The 21,789-nt window shown below is 36.5% G+C and overlaps 1 protein-coding gene across 1 annotated transcript in view; it reads left to right on the top strand.

Annotated features, from left to right (window-relative positions):
* Nucleotides 1-21,789, top strand: part of USH2A (usherin) — a 642,834-nt gene that overhangs the window by 451,698 nt on the left and 169,347 nt on the right. Inside the window, exons 44-46 of the mRNA XM_074351610.1 lie at nt 3,689-3,898; nt 5,254-5,456; nt 9,929-10,041. Coding sequence (XP_074207711.1) covers nt 3,689-3,898; nt 5,254-5,456; nt 9,929-10,041 — 526 coding nt within the window. The remainder of the gene's footprint in view (nt 1-3,688; nt 3,899-5,253; nt 5,457-9,928; nt 10,042-21,789) is intronic.

Below are 21,789 nucleotides of genomic sequence, written 5' to 3'. Positions count from 1 at the left end.
TCCTCGGACTCTTCACCATAACTTTTCTCTTCTCTGGTGATTTTTGAAGTTCAATTGCTATTTAGTCTATTAATGCTGTTAGTGGTTAGTGATATCTTTCTCTATTTTTCTGTGTCTTTCTATTTTCTGTATGATAAAGAATTTATCTCACCTTTTTCTCACCTGGCACTTCCAATGTTTGGTTTATAGATGATTATATAATCATTTTTACATTAATTAATGTCTCTAAGTTGTTTCAATATTTATCATCGACTTCTTAACTTCCCCAGTCTTAAGTTCTGAATCTTGATTCATCCTTTTTGTCTTTTAGATAACGTTTTTGGAAAATTTTTATAATTAATTAAATTAATGAGCTATATATTCTCTTCATTTTTGCCTAAATAAGAATGTTTCTGTTGTCTTTGCACATTCTCTTAATTTCTTACCTGTGTAAGAAAATCTTTCTGCTGTATTTGCACATAAATAATGACTTAGGTGTGTATGAAATTCTTGGGTCAAAATATTTTCTCTCAAAATATCTTGAAATTTTCCATTGTCTTCCAAATTTTGATGATACAGATGAGAAGTCTGAAACTTTCCTGATATTTTTTTCTCCTTTGCTGGTGATCTTTTAATTTTAAGTTTACCTTCAAAATGCCATAAGCTTCCAAGGTATGTCTGTGTTTGAATATATTGCCACTGTTTGGCCAAAACTGTGTTTATTAACCTATTCAATCTATACACATAAACCTCCATTTTGGGTCAGGTTTTATAGGATATTTTATATCCATGATTATTTATTCCATTTATTTTTTGAGTTACTTAGATTTTCTTATTCTCTATCCTCAGTATCTGTAATTTTGACCTTCATTGATTTCTTCTTAGTCATTTTTCCTCTTTATTCTTTCCTACTGTGCATTTCTAACTCTGCCCCCTTTTCTGCTTTCTGCGTAGATTTTAGTTCTGCCATAGCTTTTTATGGTTTTTTGCTTTCCTTGATGATTTAAGAAGATCATTTAACATCTCTGTGTTCTTGTCTGTCTTTCCATGATTATAGGCACCTGTTTCACAGAGGCATCTTTTTCACAGTCACGTCCCTGTTGTTATTTTTAAGAACACCAGGCAAATGTTTTTAAAACTTCCATCTGATTTGCATAGAAGTAGTACACGGAGAAACAAGTTCTGCTCTTGAAGGCTCTAGACAGTGTTTCCCTTATCTCATGCCATAAAGAAGCCTGGTAACTTATGTTTTTCTCTTCTAAAAAATAAGAATATACTCAGGCCCAGCTTTTACCGATACACAGGGACTGTGTGGCACCTCATACCAGCTATTTCAGTTCTAATGGCATTCCTCTCTCAAAGGTCAGCTCAAGGTCAGTGACCTTTAATTTGTGCTGCCTGTGGAACTGAGGGGGCGTCTTCTTAGGCCTCTTAGATGGCTCACTGACTTAGCAAGAGCTCACTGAAGTTTGAAATCTTTGTTTGAACACCAGAAAAGCATCCTCCTATGCCTGTCCTGCTCCCAGGCTGCCTCATAAAATGACTAGGAATATGAAGATAAAAGGTGTTTCTACTATTTTTCTGAGTTTTGGACTCTGCACTGTAATGTCAGTGAATGAAGAAAGAGAATTGTTGAAGCAGGTGTTGGCGAGAGGCAGGGCAGTGCAGAAATCTGGCACTCTTTGCCCAGAGATGCTGCCTGTTTCCTGTTAGAAGAGCCTCTGTCTCATGGAGTAAGACATAACCAGTGGGCCTGAATCACCATCTTTCCTTTCTTCTTTGGGGCAGTAGATTCTCTTCTATTTCAGAGGGGGTGACACATGGTGCATGGCTAGGAATGGGCACTTAATGGAATTCCATCCAGATAATTGGCATATAATCTATGCTTATCTTGAACTTATGACGCTAGTCCCAATATTTTCAATGTATATACACAGGCCCATTAATTGGAACTTGATAGAAGAGATAGCAGGTGCATTTCATAACCCCAGTAAAGTCCACCAATATTTGTAAGTAGAATTTGAAAGCGCTTTATTAATATATATTTAGGGCTTGAATTTCTAACCAGCCTGCTCACTTAACAACCTAAAATACAATGTGAACTTCAAACCTAGCGCACTTTCTATTATATCTTAGCTGCCTCAAATCAGTGAGTAGTAGTACCCTAAGGCAGCAGAAAATAATTCTAATGACAGAGGGAGCTTTTACTCTCACAGAACTAGTGGCTTTGCTGTACTTGACTGATGCTGTCATTTGGGAAAATCCTGAAGGACATGGACAACCAGTTCCTGAGAATGCGTAATAATGACCTGACTAAAGGTGCTTGCATTTTGTGACGTCAGAGAAAAACATTTCAATCCCCAAAGTTTTCCAAAGTACTTGCTAAAGATCTCTTACTGTAAACTATTTCAATTATACTGGCGTATAAACCGTTAACTATTGCTGGATGTTAGATCAAAGCAGTAGTGTGTTCAGGAAACCCCAAATACCGACAATCAAACCACCATTCAGTTTTTTTGTAAGACCCCCAAGATCTTAATGAACAGGGGTTCTTAAAAGAAAGTCATACAGTTCCCAAAGTCATATTCTTTTACAGGACCACATGCTAGGACTTCGCATTGTAGAGACACTGTACTGCAATAACCACTAAGACAAATGCCCCCTTTTCCTCCCAGTCCTTGCTTTGTGCTGTTGGACTGTTCTAACACAAGCTTGTACATACAATTTCAGAAGACTTATAAACCTAAGCTCCACCTCCCCCCCAACCCTAACACAAATCAAGGTAATAGATCCTACTTAAGGTCTCAAAACTCATATTAGTGTAAGCAGAGCAGTAGACCACTTCCTACTAAGAAAATATGGGTGTTTTATGCCTTCCTTTTAAAGCATCGTTGTAGGAGGATTGTAAGAAGCAGAACTTAGTGCAAGAACGTAGACATTGGGTGGAAGAGGAAAAAGAAAAACACTGGTCTTTGAAAGGATGAGGTTTGAGGAATTGATGAGTTATATTTGTGAGACAGTAAGTGATTGATTTTAGCATCCTTTATGACCTTATCCACATTATGGAGACACAATGAACTAGGAGAAAAGGATGAAAGCCTTGATCAAAATTCAGATACCATTGTAGGATCCTACTGAGGGAATCCTCAAGGAGATCCTGTATCGCTCTGCTACGTCAGCAGTGTACATAATAGGATATCTGTCTAAACATTCTTCTAGGTATCATTTTGAAGATTTTGTTAGCACGTTAAAAAAAATGCCTTGACTTTTAGGATCTGTGTCAGGATATGCCCTTATCTGTGTTAGCCTAGATTTCTCTCTGGGATTATTTTACTAATAAACAGAAGTTGTTCCACATACTGCATATCTTTATTTTACTCTCCGTTTCCTTTCGTAAGTGTTATGTCAAAGTTTTGAAGATTAGTTGAATAAGTAGAAGCAGCATAATTAAAATATTTAAGGGAAATTTTAAAGTTTATTTTCCTATGAAGTTAGGACTCCATGCAGTTAATTATGGGAAGGGAGGCTGGGGAGGAAATCTGTTAAAAAAAATAAATAGATAAAACCCAGTGCCACTATAAGGTAAGTTACATAAGCTTTTCTGTTTTTCATTCTAGGGATCGCTAACGACAGAGTTGATTCTCTGTCTTTTCCTCCTGAGACTCTTACATCAGCTACATTTACAGTGTCCTGTGTTTATTGTTAACAGCTTTTCAAGACCTACAAGGTGATGTTGAATATTATACACTTTTTTGGAGTTCGGCTACCTCAAATGAATCTCTAAAAATCCTCCCAGATGTAAACTCTCATGTCATTGGCCATTTAATTCCAAACACCGAGTATCGGATTTTTCTCTCTGTTTTCAACGGCGTCCACAGCATCAGCAGTGAAGTCCTGCGTGTGACCACTTGCGATGGGGGTGAGTCCAGATTTCAAGGGATACTCTCAGCTTCAGAGATGCGAATGAAATTGATTGATTCTCGCTGAGGTTGAGATCAGTCATCCTTCCATTATAAAATTTCCGGTGTTGGAGGGAAGGGGGTCGGAGCTAAAATGCTTAAGTGCTGGCTGTCGTCAAGTGGCAGATCAATAAGTGGTCCCATGGAGACAGCTGCGCAAGGCTCCAATAATGGGGTGTTAGCCCAGTTTGTTCCCGTTCGTTTCAGTGTATGCTTAGTTTGGAGCTGAGTTCACATCAATAAATGGTGACATTTAGAAACAGTTCTTTTCTTTTTTTTTTTTTTTTTAAGAATTGCTCTCAGAAGCAGTGTGCTTTTCAAAACGACAGCCAAGCACAGTGAGGTCCCTCCCTGAGTCACCAGAAATAGTAGGTGGAAGTTCAGCCACTGAGAAAAATTGCCTATGAGTCATTTCTAAGCCAGTTAGCAAGGGGGAGGAAGCAACGGAAGCAACTTGTGAATCTGAAATGTGTTTGGAATGGTTTTTCTAATCTTTTTGGCTTTATAAAGTCTCATTATAAACATTATAATATCATTACCTCCCAAGCAAGCGTTCCAGGTCATTAGCAGAGCACTTTAAGTATGGAACCCATTTCCCTTTGCAGTGCCAAAGGTCGACACCTTTTGTTTATAAAATAGAATGGATCACAAGGACAATTTTTCAACTAGTTAAGATGGGTTCTTCTGATAAAAATAGGTCTTTGCATAGTTATTTCTGACATGCTTGAATAATTGTGTAATTTAACGCCAAGCAAGATTTTTTTTCTAATGTTAGACTTCATCATTACCTATGGTAATCAACATTCAAAATCATTTACATAATGACAATATTGCATTATTGCTTCATATCGCTTGAGTTACAAGCTAGTAACATCAAATGATTTTTCACGTTCCACCAGCCTCAGTGTATCTGAGTTATATTTTTTGCTTAAGGAGCAAATTTTCTTTTCCTTTTTTTTCCCCACCCTACCCCAGGAGGTATGGAGTAAAGGGATGGGAAAAGAGACAAATAATAGATAAGTGTTAGTGGTGCAGATGGGTGAATAATTTATCATCATATCCCACTGGTCACATAGTATTGAAGATCATCACTATGCTGGTGGTAGAAAGCCTTTTACCACCAATTCTTACGGTTTCTAACTGAGAGTATAATAAGCCAATTTGCAGAGGACTGCAGACTGTGATAACTTCATCAGAGGAAAGCAGATAAGCAACAAACCCTTCTCGCTAAACCTAAATACTAATCGGCATTTAGTTTAACAAGTGCTTTTTCAGAGACAGCTGGAGTTTATTCAGTTTCTTCCTTTAATTCTAGAGCCTCAGGGCATGCTCCCTCCAGAGGTTGTCATCATCAACAGTACAGCTGTACGTGTCATCTGGACAGCTCCTTCAAACCCAAATGGTGTTGTCACTGAATATTCTGTCTATGTAAATAATAAGCTGCACAAGACTGGAATAAATGTGCCCGGATCTTTCCTTCTGCGAGACCTGTCTCCCTTCACTATCTATGACATTCAGGTTAGAACGTTGTTTTTTTGATGGGTAAGCTTATGAGTGTGTTAAATAAAACATGCTGGGTTATGTCTCTTCGCAAATACCTTCCATCCTGGTTACAGATTATTTATTTGGTGGGGAAGAGGAGAGAAAAGGGGGAAATTGATCTGGATTAAATCTGTTCATTGTGGGCAAACACGAGTCACTGGAGAGGGGACGATGTAATATGGAAGGGGATGGTGTTGATGGTGATGAAGATGGTGATGAGGATGGTGGTGGTACCCTCACTGGCAAAATGAAGCAAATCACATGTCTGCAATAATTTTTGCCAAGCAGCTTGCCCTTTTTCCTGGCTCTTTTACTGATGGCAGATTCAGAATAAGCCTATGATTGTGGAGATATTCCTTCTATTCCTATTTCTGCTGTTTACTGATTTAACAACTTTGGGGAAGTTATGTAACCTTACTTGGTGTCAGTTATCTCTTTTGTAAGAGCGAAGGTCTACATGACTTAAAACATTCTGTCCACCTCTCGCATTCCGTGATTCAGACGAAAGAACAATAATAAGTGAATATATGGCAGACAAAAATATTAAAAGATTTTACTTGAGGGTGAAAGAAATATATCTGCTCATCATACAACAAACGTTCAATGACCCTCACCTATGTGATAGCAGTAGTATTTACCTTCTTTGCCCTTGGGCCTCTTTGAGAATCTGATGAAGTCTGGGTACACTACCCCAGAAAAACATGTATGTATTTGTATGACAAATGGTCACATGCAATTTCAGAGAGTGCATTGACCATCTGAGACCAAAATCATAGATATCTCTTTGAGATCTACTATCTTAAAAGTAAAAAATAAAATAAAATAAAATAATATATATATAAATAATACATACATACCTATGTATGTATTACCTACCTACCTACCTACCTACCTACCTACATACATACATACATACATACATACATACATACATACATACATACATAAATAAATAAATAGAATACTAAGGCATATAAATCAAGAAACTGATCCTCAAGGAACTGGAAATCTTGTTAGAATGCTGGGATATAAAAGATAACAAGGCTAAATGCAAAAATTAGTGATAAAAAGCGTGTTTCAGCAACTCTAAGTTTATAGAGAAGGGTTGCAACTTAGTAAATTTTTAAACGACCTATGCTGCTTCTAGAATTTTATAAGAACTTTGTAAGTAACTTTCGGAAGATATTAAGCATGGAAATTTTATTTGGCCACAGAAGACCTGTCACTGGCTCTGTTCGTTAAGTGCCACCTCTTTCATTTTCCCAACCTCCATTTTCCTCTGCGTTTGAAAGTGAAACATACGTAATCATCTACAACCAGAGCTTTAGCCCCTCCTCCTCCTAGGCCTGGTTTCCCAAGAAAATGACATAAGAAGATATTTCATAAAAGAAGAAAGGTACATTGATATTTTTTGTTATACTTCATGATTTCCATCAACCTGCCCAAGTTATCTTAGCATGAACCATGTGGACTGATATGTATGTTCATGACTCAGAGTGAATCTATATGTATGTGTAGATCATAGATCACATTGTAAAATAAAAATCACATTCAAAGTAATTAGAAAATTAGCTTTATAAACAAGGTTACTACAGGAAGGCAATGAAGGATTTGCTGTATTTTCCTCTGGGTCCCTGATGGAGAAAGCCAGCTGAGTCCTCAAAAGGCAGTGTATTCATTTGCTTTATCAGGACTCAGAATACATCCTGGCGGGGAGATGCCTGGATGCTGTGCACACATATCCAGCACCAGCTTTCTCACCACGAAGCAGGAGTTGTCATGCAACTGTTCTAGGCATGCTCTACCATGGCAGGCTTCACTCATACCTGTTGGTTTGAGTCAGTAATGGCCTGAGGAGAGTGCATTTTTATCAGATTTGGTACATGGAAATAGATGAGGAGACAAAAATCCAAATTAGAATCTAATACTTAAATTTTGGTGGTGGTGACTAAGATGTTCTTATTCTTGATAACTATAATTATATTTTTGTTAAAGTCTTCACAGTCCAGGAATACTGCACTTGAAATAGTTGTTGCATTACTGGAAATTTGAACATCAGATTTCAATGATCTTTATTTATGACGTCAAAGATGATTTGGCTCCTTTTAAAATACATGCTTAATTGATACACCAAATACTTTAAAACTATTCTCTATATAAATCCCTTCTGAAAAACAGGAAATAAAATAGCTATTGATTTTAAAGCATACATGGAGATACACCAAAGTGTCTACTTTTTTGAATGAATCATTTTATCTATCCCTTTCTATAGGAAATAATAATTTCAATTTTGATTCAGTTTTATTTATTTGTAATATAAATATGTAAACCTTCATATTTGTGCTTCACTCCCATATTATACAATAAAGCTGCAGCACCAGAAAGATACCCCAAATATTAGTGAGAGAATTTAAAATACTGACACATTTCTGTAAAGTCAAGGCAATAGCTTTCTGGACAATCACTGGAATACGCCTAAGTAGTTTAGAACTTAAAGCTATGCTTGTGATTTAGATGATAAGACAATGGGGTACAGTAAAGCCTGAATCAGATCTTTCGTATTTTCTCAGCTTGATCATATTCCTGGATTTCTCTGACCCCTCTTCACCCTGCCCACCGCCATTTGCAAGCTTCTGAAAATGAAGTTGTAAGATTCAATAAAATTATTTGTGCAAGTACCCATCGTAATATTTGGTACATAAAAAGATTTAGTTGAGTTGGTTTTGAGTCATCTCAATATGCATCGTATGGTCAACTGTTTCCCAATAGTCATGAAGTTTTATTGTTATTAATTCTATTACAACGAGCATATTTTAAGTGCATCTGCCTGTGAGTTGTTTGGGGTTTAATTGGTCATACTCAGAGTAAAGACCCTTGATAGTGTTTACGTATCTACTAGATATTAGTTCCAAATACTGTATGGCATAAATAAATCACACAACTTAAACAGCATTGTAAAAATATGCCTCAGTTCCCATTTAGGTGCAAACTACCCCATGAAGAAAATGACGTAGCTACTAAATACAGTGAACATCACATGTATCTCAAATGCCATTCAAATCCAGAGAACTGCTTTGCTTAAAAGCTCCGTATTAGTGTTTAAGACTCATCAGTACTTAGCACCCCTTCTCCGCTTATGTATTAGATGCTAGAAGTAAACTAGCATTGGAAACAGTGCGGGTCCTCTTTGGCTTATCCTTAATTGAGAGCAGGAGGATATTGCTCTGTGGATGTTCACCAGCAATCTCTTGTACAGCCATTTGTCTCTCCTTCCTCTAACTGAGGCTCCCCCTGTGTTACTGATGCTTGATGAACCTGATTTCTAATCTTTAGTTGTCCCACCCTCCTCAGTTTTTATTCAGATTAGGTGGCAGAATTAAAGGGTGAATGATGATTTTCTGCTGTGATTAAGGTAAAAATACACTTGCAGCTGAAACAAATGGATATAAAATAGCTCAGCCATATTGGAAGGCTTCTCTCGGCCTCATTTTTCTTCCATTAGACATTAGCATTTAGGCTATTTGTTGTGAAGTGTCAAGACTTCCAGAAGATATCATCACTATACCCTACCTGGTTACAGATCTAGAGAGCAGTATGCAGTGATAACGTATGATGCCTGCAAACTGTCACGTAAGCGTCTTCTGTTCCCTGAGTTCCGAATAGATTAATAAGTCTGTTTCTTTCTGAATAGTTGGAACCAGAAACTAAACATCACCATTTTCATCACTAGATCAGTTGTCCTGAGCTTATTTCAGTTTTTATGGTGTTCTATTTTTGCCTTTTAATCACATAATTAAAGAACGCGCACAAAAAAGTATATCGCTTCTTATTTCCAGGAGGACTTAACAAAAATCTTACCTACTCTTTAGAATATTAACTTTTATTGCCCTGAAAAAATTATTTTAATGAAATATCCCTTGAACAAAATGGAATTTAAACTACGTATATTGTGTTCATTCTTTCCCTTAAATCATTAAAGTTATCACTATGTAGTTACAATGGTGAGCTCAAAATATTGACAATTTCTTCTGTCAACCACCTATAGGATGTCGTAAAGTCACTCAATGTAATGCTTCTATCTCATGTACAGATGCATTACTTTAAATGAAATTACATTATTTCTGTAGCAGCTTTCAGATTTCATTTCCATCCTTAAATATTACAATTGAATCTATGTGAAACAAACTTTACTAAATTCAAAACACATTAAGAACTTTAATGTTTTGATTTATGCACAAGTGCAACCCAGGGTAATATAATCAGCCATTTCAGCACTCTATTTTCAGCTTGTCCCACTGGAGTCAACATAAAAAAGTTAGTATTTACTAAACTCTAAGAGGCTAGAGAGAACTATAAGGGAATTGTGTGAAATGAGGGTGGGTGGGATTCAGTCCATTGGCAGCCTGTATTTTGAAAGTATTTATTCTTTTGTAAACTAATGTTTGCAGGTTGCAGTCTGCACAAAATATGCCTGTGTGAAAAGCAATGGAACCCAAATCACCACTGTGGAAGATACTCCAAGTGATCTACCAACTCCCACAATCCGTAACATCACTTCAAGGTATACATTTTTTGACAGTTAATCTGAAGAACTGATCATAAGGAATGAAAATAAAAATCATAGGTATCTTACCAACCATGACAATCTCATTAAGTAAACTGTTATAAATATGTGCATAAATCAAATTTTTGATATTACTAGGTGCTGCTGTTCACTGGACACATCCCCTGATATTTAATCTTTGATTTCCCTGATTGCCCAGCTTCACTTCCTTCTCCTTAGCCATTTGTGGGCAAATGCTGGAATGCATGGAAGAGTTCCTTTACTTAAATATGTCCTTTAGTAAATCCTCTTATGAGGCAAATAATACAAAAATTACTTTCTAATCTAATCTCTTTGAAAAAAATTAGATTTACGTATATCAGATTTCCCTAAAGCTAGAAATATCTGTAAAATAATTAGGGAAGATAAATCATTGGATAACCATTACTAATTTTATGAGGTTCTTTGTAGAATCCCTTTCTTTTCATAATTTTTTTGCTGATCAGTGACCATATTTTGAAAATATGCCTCTTGCAATTCAAAATTAGCAAGAAGGAGAAGAAGATTTAACATCAAAGTTCCCCAAGCCAATAGTGACATGAAGTTTTCATCTGTCTGTATCAAGTTGAGGCTAGAGAAAGACATCTGAGTTACTCCCACATCATACTCTTGTCCCAGCCAAATGAATCACTCTTTATCTAGCTAAACACACACACACACACTCGCTGTGTACACACATGCACACTGAGATAATCAATCTGTTATAAAATATTTCAGTTCCAAAGGATTCCTTTATGACATATTGAAAGTTCTAGGTCTTTTCTTTTTTAATCAGTTCAAAAATATCTGTAATGTTTTGGGGAACTAGTGATTAAAATAATTAGAAAAAACTCAAGTAATTAGATTCTTAGATCTTCAGGGCAAAAATCATATCTTTTTGAGTACATTTTCTATCAAACACATGATAGATATCTATCTAATATGGGGTATGTTAATTAATTGATAATCCCCTTAGCAGATATTCACCACCTAGCCACAGGATTACCTACCTTGCAGGGGGTAAGTGGTCAGGTTTAAAGGGCACTAGAGACCTTTATTTATGTATTCAGCAAACACATTTGTGGCTATAATAATATAAGAAGCAAAAGTAATACAAAGAAGTACAAGACATGATTCTAAATTTTCATGGTTCCAGTCTACTGTGGGAGACATGCTGTAAACAAATGTTTATAGAACAGTGTGAAAAACACTATAACAGAAGTTTATAATGTGCAAGAAGTGCATAAAGAAAAAATACCAAACTCTGCCCATGATTATCAGTGGAAGTGTCATGAAAGATGTGACATTTGAGTTCACTCTTACAGAACTCAAGGAAGAAATATAGGTAGGTGGGTGGATGTTGTCAGATTTCTTATGTTCGCGTCCCCGTGACTCAAGCCCAGGTGAATGGCATTAGGGAATATGTCAGATTACAGATTTATATATAGCTAAAAATAATATGGAAGCTTTTATAGAAATTGAGCAAATGCCCATGTGTGTGTCTGTTTCTAAGATATTTTTAAGAAGATTCTTGCAGATGGTAACAGAGAAAAAATATTTTTAGTTGTAGTTAAAGATTGCTTGTCCCCAAATATATTAAATTGGTGGCAAAAACATTAAACAGGATATTATACAAGAGCAAGGAAAATGACAAAGCAGGTGACAACAACAATAGAGAAATTTAAAGACAATTTTTTGCTTCACAGTTCTACAGGTTTTGACAGATACATAGAGTTGTGTAAACACCACTACAATTAAGATATAACCCAGTCTCACTGTGTTAAAATATTTTTTTCACACTGCTCCTTTATAGCCAATTCCTCCTCCTCCCTCCCCCAAACTGAGCAAACACTGCTCTGTTCTGTTCTCTATAATTTTGCCTGCTCCATATTGTCTTATAAATGGAATCATCCAGTATGTACCCATTTAAGTTTGGCTTCTTTCACTCTACACAATGCATTAAGACTCATCCATGTTGTACATATCAGTAGTTTATTAATTTTATTATGGAATAATATTCCATTGTATGAGTATACCACGATTTGTGTATCATTTGGGTAGTTTACAGTTCTTGGTAACTGAATAAAATTGCTATAAACATATATGTACAGGTTTTTATATGAACATAGGTTCTCATTTCATGTGGGTAAATAACTAGGAGTTTTTTCCAACACTGTTATAAAGGCTATTCTTCTCCATTGAACCACTTTTTGTACCTTAGTCAAAATCAATTTAACACATTTAGTAGGTCATTGTTGAACTCTCTACTTTGTTCAGTTTATCAGTATGCATATTCATTTACCAATATCATACAATTTTGATTACTGTGGCTTTACAGTAAGTTATAAAAACATGTATTATTCTTCAACATTGTCCATTTTTAAAAAATTGTTCGTACTATTCTCATTACTTTTCCTTTCCATGTAAATTTTAGAATCAGCTTGTCAATATCTACAAAATCCTTCTGAGATTTTAATTAGGACTGCATTTCATTTACAGTTCAGTTCAAAGAGAATTTACACCTTAACAATAGCACATCTTCCAGTTCATAAACACAGTATGCTGTTCATTTATTGCATCCTCTTTCACCTATTTTCTCAGTATTTTGTAGAATTCAGTGTTCAGATCCTACACGTATTTCATTAGATTTATATGGGGGATGCTATTAATGGTTCTTTAAAAACATTGAAATCCAATTTTTTTTTTTTTGCTAGTGTATGAAACATTTATGGTATAATGACCTTGTATTCAGCAATCTTGCTTAACTCATTATGAGTTTTAGGAGCCTTTAGAAACTTCTTGGTGATTCCCTGTGTCTACATAGATCTTCTGCAAAAAGAAACAGTTTATTTCTTCCTTCAAAATCTGTATGCCTTTTATTTCTTTATCCTGCCTTATTGCCTTGGCTAGTTCAATAAGACGGATATCCTTGACTCATTCCTGTTCTTTTACCATTACATATGATATTGCCTATGGATTTTTTGGAGATGCCTTTTATCAGGTTAAAGACTTCCCTTTTATTTCTAATTGCTGAGAGTTTCATCATAAATAGACATCAAATTTTGTTAAATGCATTTTCTGCATTTTGATTTGTTAATATGGTTAATTATATTGATTGATCTTCAGTTAACTAGCCTATATTATCTGGATAAACCACACTTTACTGTGATGTATTTTCCTTTTTATATAATGCTGGGTGCAATTTGCTGTTATCTTGTTGAAGATGTTTATAACTATCCTCATAAAATATAGTAAACTGTTTTTATTTCTTATAATGTTTTTGCTTGGTTTTGGTAACATGGTAATTCAGGCCCATAAAATAAGTTGGGAAATATTCCCTCCTCTTGTATTTTCTGGAAGAGATTGTGTGAAAAAACTATTTATTTCTTAAATGTTGGTAGAATTCACCAGTGAAACTCATCTTTGCCTGGAGTTTTCTTTGTTGAAAGGTATTTTACTCAGAATTCAATTTTCTTAACACTATGGGATGATTCAAGCTATCTTGTCTTCTTGAGTGAAATGTATATCCTGTGTTTGCAAAAAATTGATTAATTTCACCAAATTTGTTAAATTTATAGCAGAAAGTTGTAATGTTTGTCGAGTCTGAATTTATTTACACTATTTCATTTCTGATAATGGTAATAAGTGTTGTCTCTCTTTGAATCAGTCAGTCTAGAGTTTTATCAGTTTTGTGGATCTTTTCAAAGAACTGTCTTTTGGCTTTATTGATTGTCTCTATTATTTTACGTTTTCCATTTCATTAATTTCTGCTCTTTACTGATTTCTTTCTTCCTCTTCCTTTGGGTTTATCTTACTGTTTTTTTTTTTTTCTAGTTTCTTAAAGAGGAAGGCTTACCTTATTGATTTGAGACCTTTTTGTTGACTATAACCATTTAATGTTATGAATTTTCCTTGGAGCCCTGCTTCAGATGAGTTTCACAATTTTGAAATGTATTTTATTTTATTTAGTTCAAAATACATCTTAGTTTCCTCAGTATTTCTGCTTTGACTCATAAATTATTTAGAAGTAGTTTGTTTAATTCCCAAATATTTTGAGTGTTTTCAGATATATTTAAGATGTGGATTTCTAGTACCATTTTTTTTATAGTCTGAAACATGGTGTTACGATTTCAGTACTTTCAAATTAGTTAGGGTTTAATTTATGGTCTATAATATGACCTCTCATGGTGAATAGTGTGTGTCTACTTGAGGAGAATGTGTATTCTGCTGTTGTCAGTGTTTATAAATGTCAATTAGGTCAAGTTGAGCTATAGTGAGGTATAGTGATGTTCTGGTCATCTGTACACTTAATGATTTCCTACCACATTGTTCTATCTATTATTGTGGGACAAATGTTGAAATCTCCAAATATAATTGTGGGCTTATCTATTTCTCTTTTAGAACCATCAGTTTTTTGCCCCATGTATTTTGATGCTTTATTATTAGGTGCATACACATTTACGATTGTTGTGTTTTGGTAAACTGACCCTTTTATCATTGTGTGATATTCCTTTTTCTTCCTGATAATTTTCTTGTCATCAAATATATTTTATCTAATGCTAATACAACCACTCCAGCTTTCTTTAGATTAATGTAATTTTGAGTGATTTTGGACTGTTTCCTGGGCATTTTAAGTATCAGGGTGTGATAATCTTGAGCCTGTTAAAATCCTCTGAAGAAGGTTAAAGTTTTTGTTTGTTTGTTTCAGCAGGTGATCAACTGATTAGCTTTATATGAAAATTCTGTCTTGCCTTATGTGGTCAGTGGATCCAATAACAGTTCATTTTTCAAAAGCATTGCTATGCTGCTTTATGTCTGCCCCAGACAGGCACCTCTCAGTGGCTAACCTGGTATTTGGTTGGGGGGAATATGTAATTGTTCAGATCTTCCACAGTGGGGCTGCTCTCGAATTAAAGAAAGGAGATAAAAGGGGAGAAACAATGGGAAATTTATCTTGTAATATTTGCTCTTCAACGTTTGGCTCCCCTCCTGATCTGCCTCTGTTGTTAACTTTTCAGAGTCCTTGGGTGGTGGTTTTTTGTAATTTGAGCAAACTTTTTAGCAGTAATTAGTGGGAGAAAGAGGCTATAATAGGCTCTCTCCATGTTGACCAGCACAGAAAGTCCCCCTCCACCATATTAGTCTTTATTCCAGTGCCTTTGGTGACTTTATTTCCTTTTTTTCTTTTTTGGTCAAAGATCTAGCAAAACAACTGATGGAAATCATTCACAACCAAATATTGGCATGTAAAATCTTTCCTTTCTTAAAATGATCTGTCATAGCATGGCAACACTTTCCAAAGGCAAGACTCTAATGAGCAGATATAGGCTGCCAGGCCATCAATCAAATTACACCAACACCAAAGCAGTTAGCCTCCTTGTGTGCATGATATTGTTTTGTGTAATTTCATTATACTTCTGGCAATGTATACTTGTTAGTTATGTTTTTATTTTTGTTAAAGAAAATCTCTTTTATATTAGCATCATGCAAAATCTAATGTGAAATCCCTACAGATAAGTGTCAGTAGACAGTTTGTTTCCAAAGCATTTAAAATATTTTAGTTACTAATAAGACACATACTTCTTAGATTCTTTGTTTATTTTTGATAAAATGTAGTAGTCGGCACATTTTAACTTTCATGTATTTCAATAATATATACCAATAGCATACCAGCCTGTTTGATTGTAATCATGGAGTTCGTCTTCTTTGTCTTTGGCCTTGACCTGTACTGCTTTGGACTACAGTGTCTTCAGTATAACCACTTACTCGTGTTTTCCCTGTTACACGTAAACCAAATATGCCATAGTGCACAAATGTAGAAAGATCAGATGAACCCTTCTGGTTTTATAAGCTACTCCTCCAGGAGGAACTCTGTTGCTACATCACATTTTCCATACTTGTCATATTATCATCAGCTGCTTTTCTATCCCAAAAGAATGCTAACGACTGATCGATAACCCGGACATGTCTGGCCGTGGCCTACACGTGCCCTGGGTAGTTCATTTATTTGCCTTGGTGGATTTGCTAGAGTGGAATTTAATCAATAGCTAATTCATTAATTCTGGTCCTCGAGCATGTCAAGACTGAGCTGGATGAAGATGGCTGGCTGCTTATGGCTTTGATTGAAATATGACAGACCAGCAGCAGACAGCTTCACTGGGTCCTGGGCTGCCTGTGGAGTTGACTTATTTATTCTCCGTAAATGGATAAGCTAAGAAAAGAACATAAACAAGGAAGGGATTTTATTACATGATTGCTAGTATTCCAAAATGCATGATTTCCAGGCGTGAAGAAGCTGACTGGAAAGCAGGCAGAGAGAGAGAGAACGCCAGTCATGTCTCTCATCGCCTTTAATGGGAACCATGGCGGTTTTTATAGTTCCAGATCAGTTTGAGGCTGTATTATTGATGAGAAGTCTGAGGCATGATGTCTTTGTAACAACCACAAATAATTGTTTAAAAATGTGCCTCAAGCTCCTGAATGATATAAATGATATTTTTATACACCAGCTTCTCAGAAGTCTTTACCACAGAAGCACAGTCTGTGTCTCTAAATGAAAGTTAAAACACTATCATCATTTTAGAAATTCTCCGTCATTGCAAAGTACATAGCTTGGGACTGCAGATGGTGTGAGAAGTCATAGCTTATAGAAAAAGAGTTTTCCCCTTTTTGCCTCACCAAATTTGAGGTGAAACTTTGAGGCCTCTGTATGTTTATATATATTGTGACATTGAGCATCAAGACGTCTCTTCCATCATTATTTTCCCTCTCTGGTATTTTCAGTGACTGCTAGCTTGAACAGTGAAGGAATAATTTCACAATTAAACAATTTTAAGCCATGTTTTATTTTATTTTATTTTTTTAATGTTGGGCTGTAAATGTAGAATATCTAATCACCTCTTCACCCATATTCTAAACTCCCTTTCTAGTCAATATGGACACCTTGAGACAGCTTTTAATTTGGACTGGAATTTTCTGTTTGAGTCTTTAAAGGATACGGGAAGACCTTAAATGAGACATCCTTTGGAGTATATTTAGTACTGTCGTATACATCCAATCAATAGTCCCATAATCATAATGGCTTTCAGGAAATACTGTTTTGATGGCCAGTGATTTCTGATTATCAAACTCATTGTTTGATTAGAAGACCTTACAGAATATTGAGCTTATTCTTAAGATTCTACCACCACTACTTCCGTTTTCTCACCTCCCTCTCTTTCCCAAACTCCTTCTAACTTCTCTGCTTTTTGCAGCTCCCACGGAAGCAGCTCAGTCACTGAGGTTTGGAGAGGCCGTTGTAAGCATCTCAGCAAAATCCAGTTTTTCCTCCCAATTCGCTTTGACTTTTAGCTGCCACTTGATCCCTGGTTCCCTGAACACCCATTGGTTTCTTTTATTGGTTTCATACCAAATCCACCCATTACGTGTGGGTGTCCTCAGCACGAAGACTCTCTCCTGCTCAGACAGTCCCAGCATTCTCACAGTTCTACTCTTCTCTCAAAGGACCTTAGCCCTGGTTTCTCCCGAACCTCTAGCCCCACGTATCCAATTGCCTACTGATTTTCTGTAGTGATATCCACCCACCACTTCCATAACCTCAAGCCTCAGAAGTTAATTCTCATCTCACCCATTTTTTCCAACATCCATTTCTGCAAAGGCACATGATCAGGGACATACTGCTTTGATTTTTTTTTTAATCCCCTGATTTCACTAAATATCAATTTTAGTGTATTTTCTTTGGGAGCGTCTTCTCACATGTGTTCCTTTTCCCATTTTCAGGATCATAATCCTAGTTTATGCTTTTTAGTTTATTTTACTTTTAATTGAAGTATAGTCAGTTTTGATGTGTCAATTTCTGGGATACAGCATAATGTTTCAGTCATACATGCATATACATATATTATTTTTCATATTATTTTTCATTATAAGTTACTATAAGATACTGAATATAGTTCCTTGTGCTATACAGAAGAGATTTGTTGTGTATCTATTTTTATATGTAGTAGTTAATATTTATAAATCTCGAATCCCTAACTTGCCCCTTCCCATCCCTTCCTCCACCTCATAACCATAAAATTCATGCTTTTATTATTTAAGTTTGTGTAGCTGTCTTAAGTCAATGAGATACAAGGAAGAAAGGCCTTATTTTTGCCTACTATTTGCTGCCTTAAACTTAATCTTTTGGACATCCTTTCTGCACCTCTTGAAGAAGTTCTTCAGAGCATCTTATTTCAAATTATTTACTCAAATTATTTTTAGTTTTCAGTCTAAATTTAGTATTAAGATTCATGGTCAAGTATTAAAAAGTCCATTCCATCTCTCCAGCAAAATATTAAGCTCATGCATAGTTCAAAGATTCCACCATTTCACAAACTGATCCCAGTTTGCCCTTTGTCTCCTCCTTACTCTTTCTCACCTACTCCCTTTCCTCCAAATATGTCTCTTCCTAATGTTACTGTTTTACTGCCATCGCTGGATAGCCATCAAGCCCTCTGTGTGGCAGGTGGCACTTTCTCAGACAGGTGTATGTTTTCCTTGAGAAGGACCCATGAGAACCTCCACAAAGCCAAGCTCCCTGATGCAAGTGTTGCCCTCTGCAGCTGACCTCCTGTGATGTCAACAGAACAGAACATCCCAAAGGCTCTTCTTGCTGGAGTCCCCGCATCCCGGAAGCCTGCCATTGTGGGCAGTGTGCCTTTAAGGGAGCTCAAGCCTCACCACCTTGCAAGGCATCCACCGGCTCACAAGAAACTCGTGCACGTGTGCCATGCTGAAGATCGCTAGTGCGGCCACGTCATCTTACCCTATCATTACAGCCGCTCTGGACAGTGTCTGGCCATTAGAATTCTCTGAGAAGCAAACACCTCTTCTGTGGCCGTATAGGCTGCCAACTCCCATGCCAAGCTGTTCCCAAACTCCTTGCTATACTTCCCTCCAGGGACAGCTGCAGGTTGGGCTTTGATGCTTCTGCGTCTTAGTTAAGTACCAACCAGAGAAGTGCGTGCCTCCAGTTTCTCCGAGTGATGTATTTAGAATGCCTTCCTCAGCCTAGAGTACCTTTAGGGGCGGGCTGGGGGTGGATTTAGTGTCACTCTTCACTAAGTAAATAACTCCTTTTTCATTCTGTGACTCAAAAATCTCCGGCGGTTTTCCAGTGTGCTCAGAAATGAATCTTAAGTTACTTCTATGTTCCACAAAATCCTACATGAGCTGCAATCCCCCATCCCATGCTCCCAACACCCACCTGATTCATTTTCCACCATTCTCTTGCTCAGTCCAGTTCTGCCCTACTGGGTTCTTTGACTGCCCTTCAACAAGCCAAGCTCATGGATGCCTCAGAGCGTCTATACCGCCTGCTCCCTCTGCCTAGAGGCTCCCATTCACTTGCTTCACCCCTGCTTTCAGATTTCTGAGAGGCCTCCTCAGATCACTAGTTTGACAAGTTACATACTTTTGTGTTTGTTTACTGTCCACCTTCCCCTGATAAAATGTAAGTTTTATGAAAGAAGAGACTTTGTTTTGTTCACTCATGGAACAACACCTGACATATAGGGGGTACTAAATAAGTATTGATTAACATTCCTACTTTTAAAACTGCTCTAGAGTTCTGTTTAGTTGGAGTTGGTTTGGGTGTTGGGTCAGTGTTAAAGGGCAGTTTTATCCTCAGCAGAATCTTGCTGTTCCTTTTAGAAGCAAGATACTTACGGGGTTAAAGGCAGGAACGCGTCATCTCACCCTCAGTTTGGGGCTACAGCTGAAGTTCCTAAACAAGCGAAAAACTGTTAAACATTCTTTCACATTTAAGTTACCAATGTACCTCACTGGTATTTCTCCCGCGCTCCTAGTCTCTTTCACTCTAATCTGCCAGGTTGTTCGTTCTAAAAAGGTTTGTTGTTCTGCTGGCGATACCACTGCAAAATCACCTTGCTTCCCCCTCAAATTCCTCAACACAGTATTTTGGGGACTGCATAAACTTTTTTTCTTAAATTCAAGTTGACTTCTGTTCTTGCCGGATGTAAATCGTTCGCTCATCAGGTTGCTCACGTTACTCTTCTGTGTGTGCCTGGGCTGATTCCCAGCTCTTGTGTTTGCCTCTGTTGATCTTCCTGCTCAGAGTTCTTCCCATTTTCTTACTCCAATTCAAGTCCACATCCACTTCTCCCATGAAACTTCCGTTGTTAGTCTAGACACAGTGATCCTTATCTATGTGTTTTTGCAATCCTTGTAGCCTGAACTGCCCATCTAAACACTTGATTTTACATTGCTACATAACATATGACATGCCTCAGGTGTGCATATTTTTTATCGCCTAATACTTAAGGACACAGAGTTTTGTCTTTTGACATTTTACTTACTACAATTTATGCTAAACATTCTAGTAGATAATTAGACACTCAGCGATTTGATTTGAGAGCAGAGAATTAATATTGTCATCATATTATATTTATTTAGTCTCATATTAAAAGCATCCTGAGCACTTTTGATAACTGTAATATGGAGTACTATTGAAGAACTCAAGTGTAATAAAAATGATTGACCAAAATGACCAAGTTGAATAGGAATAAAAAAAAAAAAAAAGGCCCGTGTAAACATGATCAGGGAAGTTGGAACTCTTCAGAACAATTTCTATGGATATCTTAAAGTATATGAAGATTTTTTTTCCCTCTGTCCAAACAAGAACATTTTCACAAAAGTCGTGATAAAATGTAAGGATAAAATGTTAAAGAGTTCCAGTGGGAGCCCTGCCTCTTCATAAAAATTTTTCTGAGCTGTATTATTTTAATATTTACCAGTATAAAGGTAAGTGGTGAAGAAATTATTTTCCCATAATGATTTCTATCTTCAGTGTTATTTTGTACTTGAACTGAAAGTAATAATACTGTGGTGGTGGTGGCCACATTAGTGACAGAAGTAGAATAGTAAATCTAGTAACAATATGACATGATTTAAAAGAAATAGCTCCAACTCAAGTGTCCAAACACGCAATGAATCTGTGTGCTAAAATGTGTGTGAAAATCAGAAACTTTATTAACATAGCTTAAATTTCAGTCCCTGGTTTTCTGGGAGCTAAATAAAGTAATCGTTACTTTATGAACAAATCTACAAAAAAAAAAAAATCCATTTGAGGATTCATGGTCTGTTTATGTTTCCCCGTGAGCATACCTTTACTGATGGATTAAGAAAAAAACACCTTGTTTCCCTAATATTTAACATTAATTCCTGTGGTTTAAGAGTGTTCCTTCTATTTTACTCTTAAACAGCAATGCAGTGAAACCATTAGTGCAGTAAATAATGGTGCACAGTTCTCAGAGATGTCCTTCATTTCAAATCAACCGCCAAGATTTTTCAGGGTCATTCTTGTTGGTTCTAATGAGAGATGGGCAGGTGTTAAACCCACTGTTCTTCTTTGGTCATTGACATCAGTGGACCTGTCTCAGAACCTCGAAATCAAAACTGTTCATGCTGTTGCTAAAACTGTAGGTGGTCTCCCTTCACAGATACGCTGTGCAAGAAAGAGAAGTTACAGTGGCATGGTGCTCTGCGTGGTATTTTCTAGGCTTTACTAGTTAAGGCCATTGAATGTCACTTAAGTGGAGTCCTTTCTGTAGTTGATTATGCAGTGAATACAAAAGAGGGATCTGCAAGATGTGGAATTAATTTTGAAAGCAGGATAAAGACCTTCGAATAAAAATGGTGACTATACAAGTCACCTGTGAAACTGTTTTC

This window comes from Camelus bactrianus, chromosome 23 (genome assembly GCF_048773025.1).
Source record: "Camelus bactrianus isolate YW-2024 breed Bactrian camel chromosome 23, ASM4877302v1, whole genome shotgun sequence".
Classification (NCBI taxonomy): Eukaryota; Metazoa; Chordata; class Mammalia; order Artiodactyla; family Camelidae; genus Camelus; species Camelus bactrianus.
Note: the sequence above shows the minus strand (reverse complement) of the source record. Positions and strands in the feature narration are given on the sequence as shown.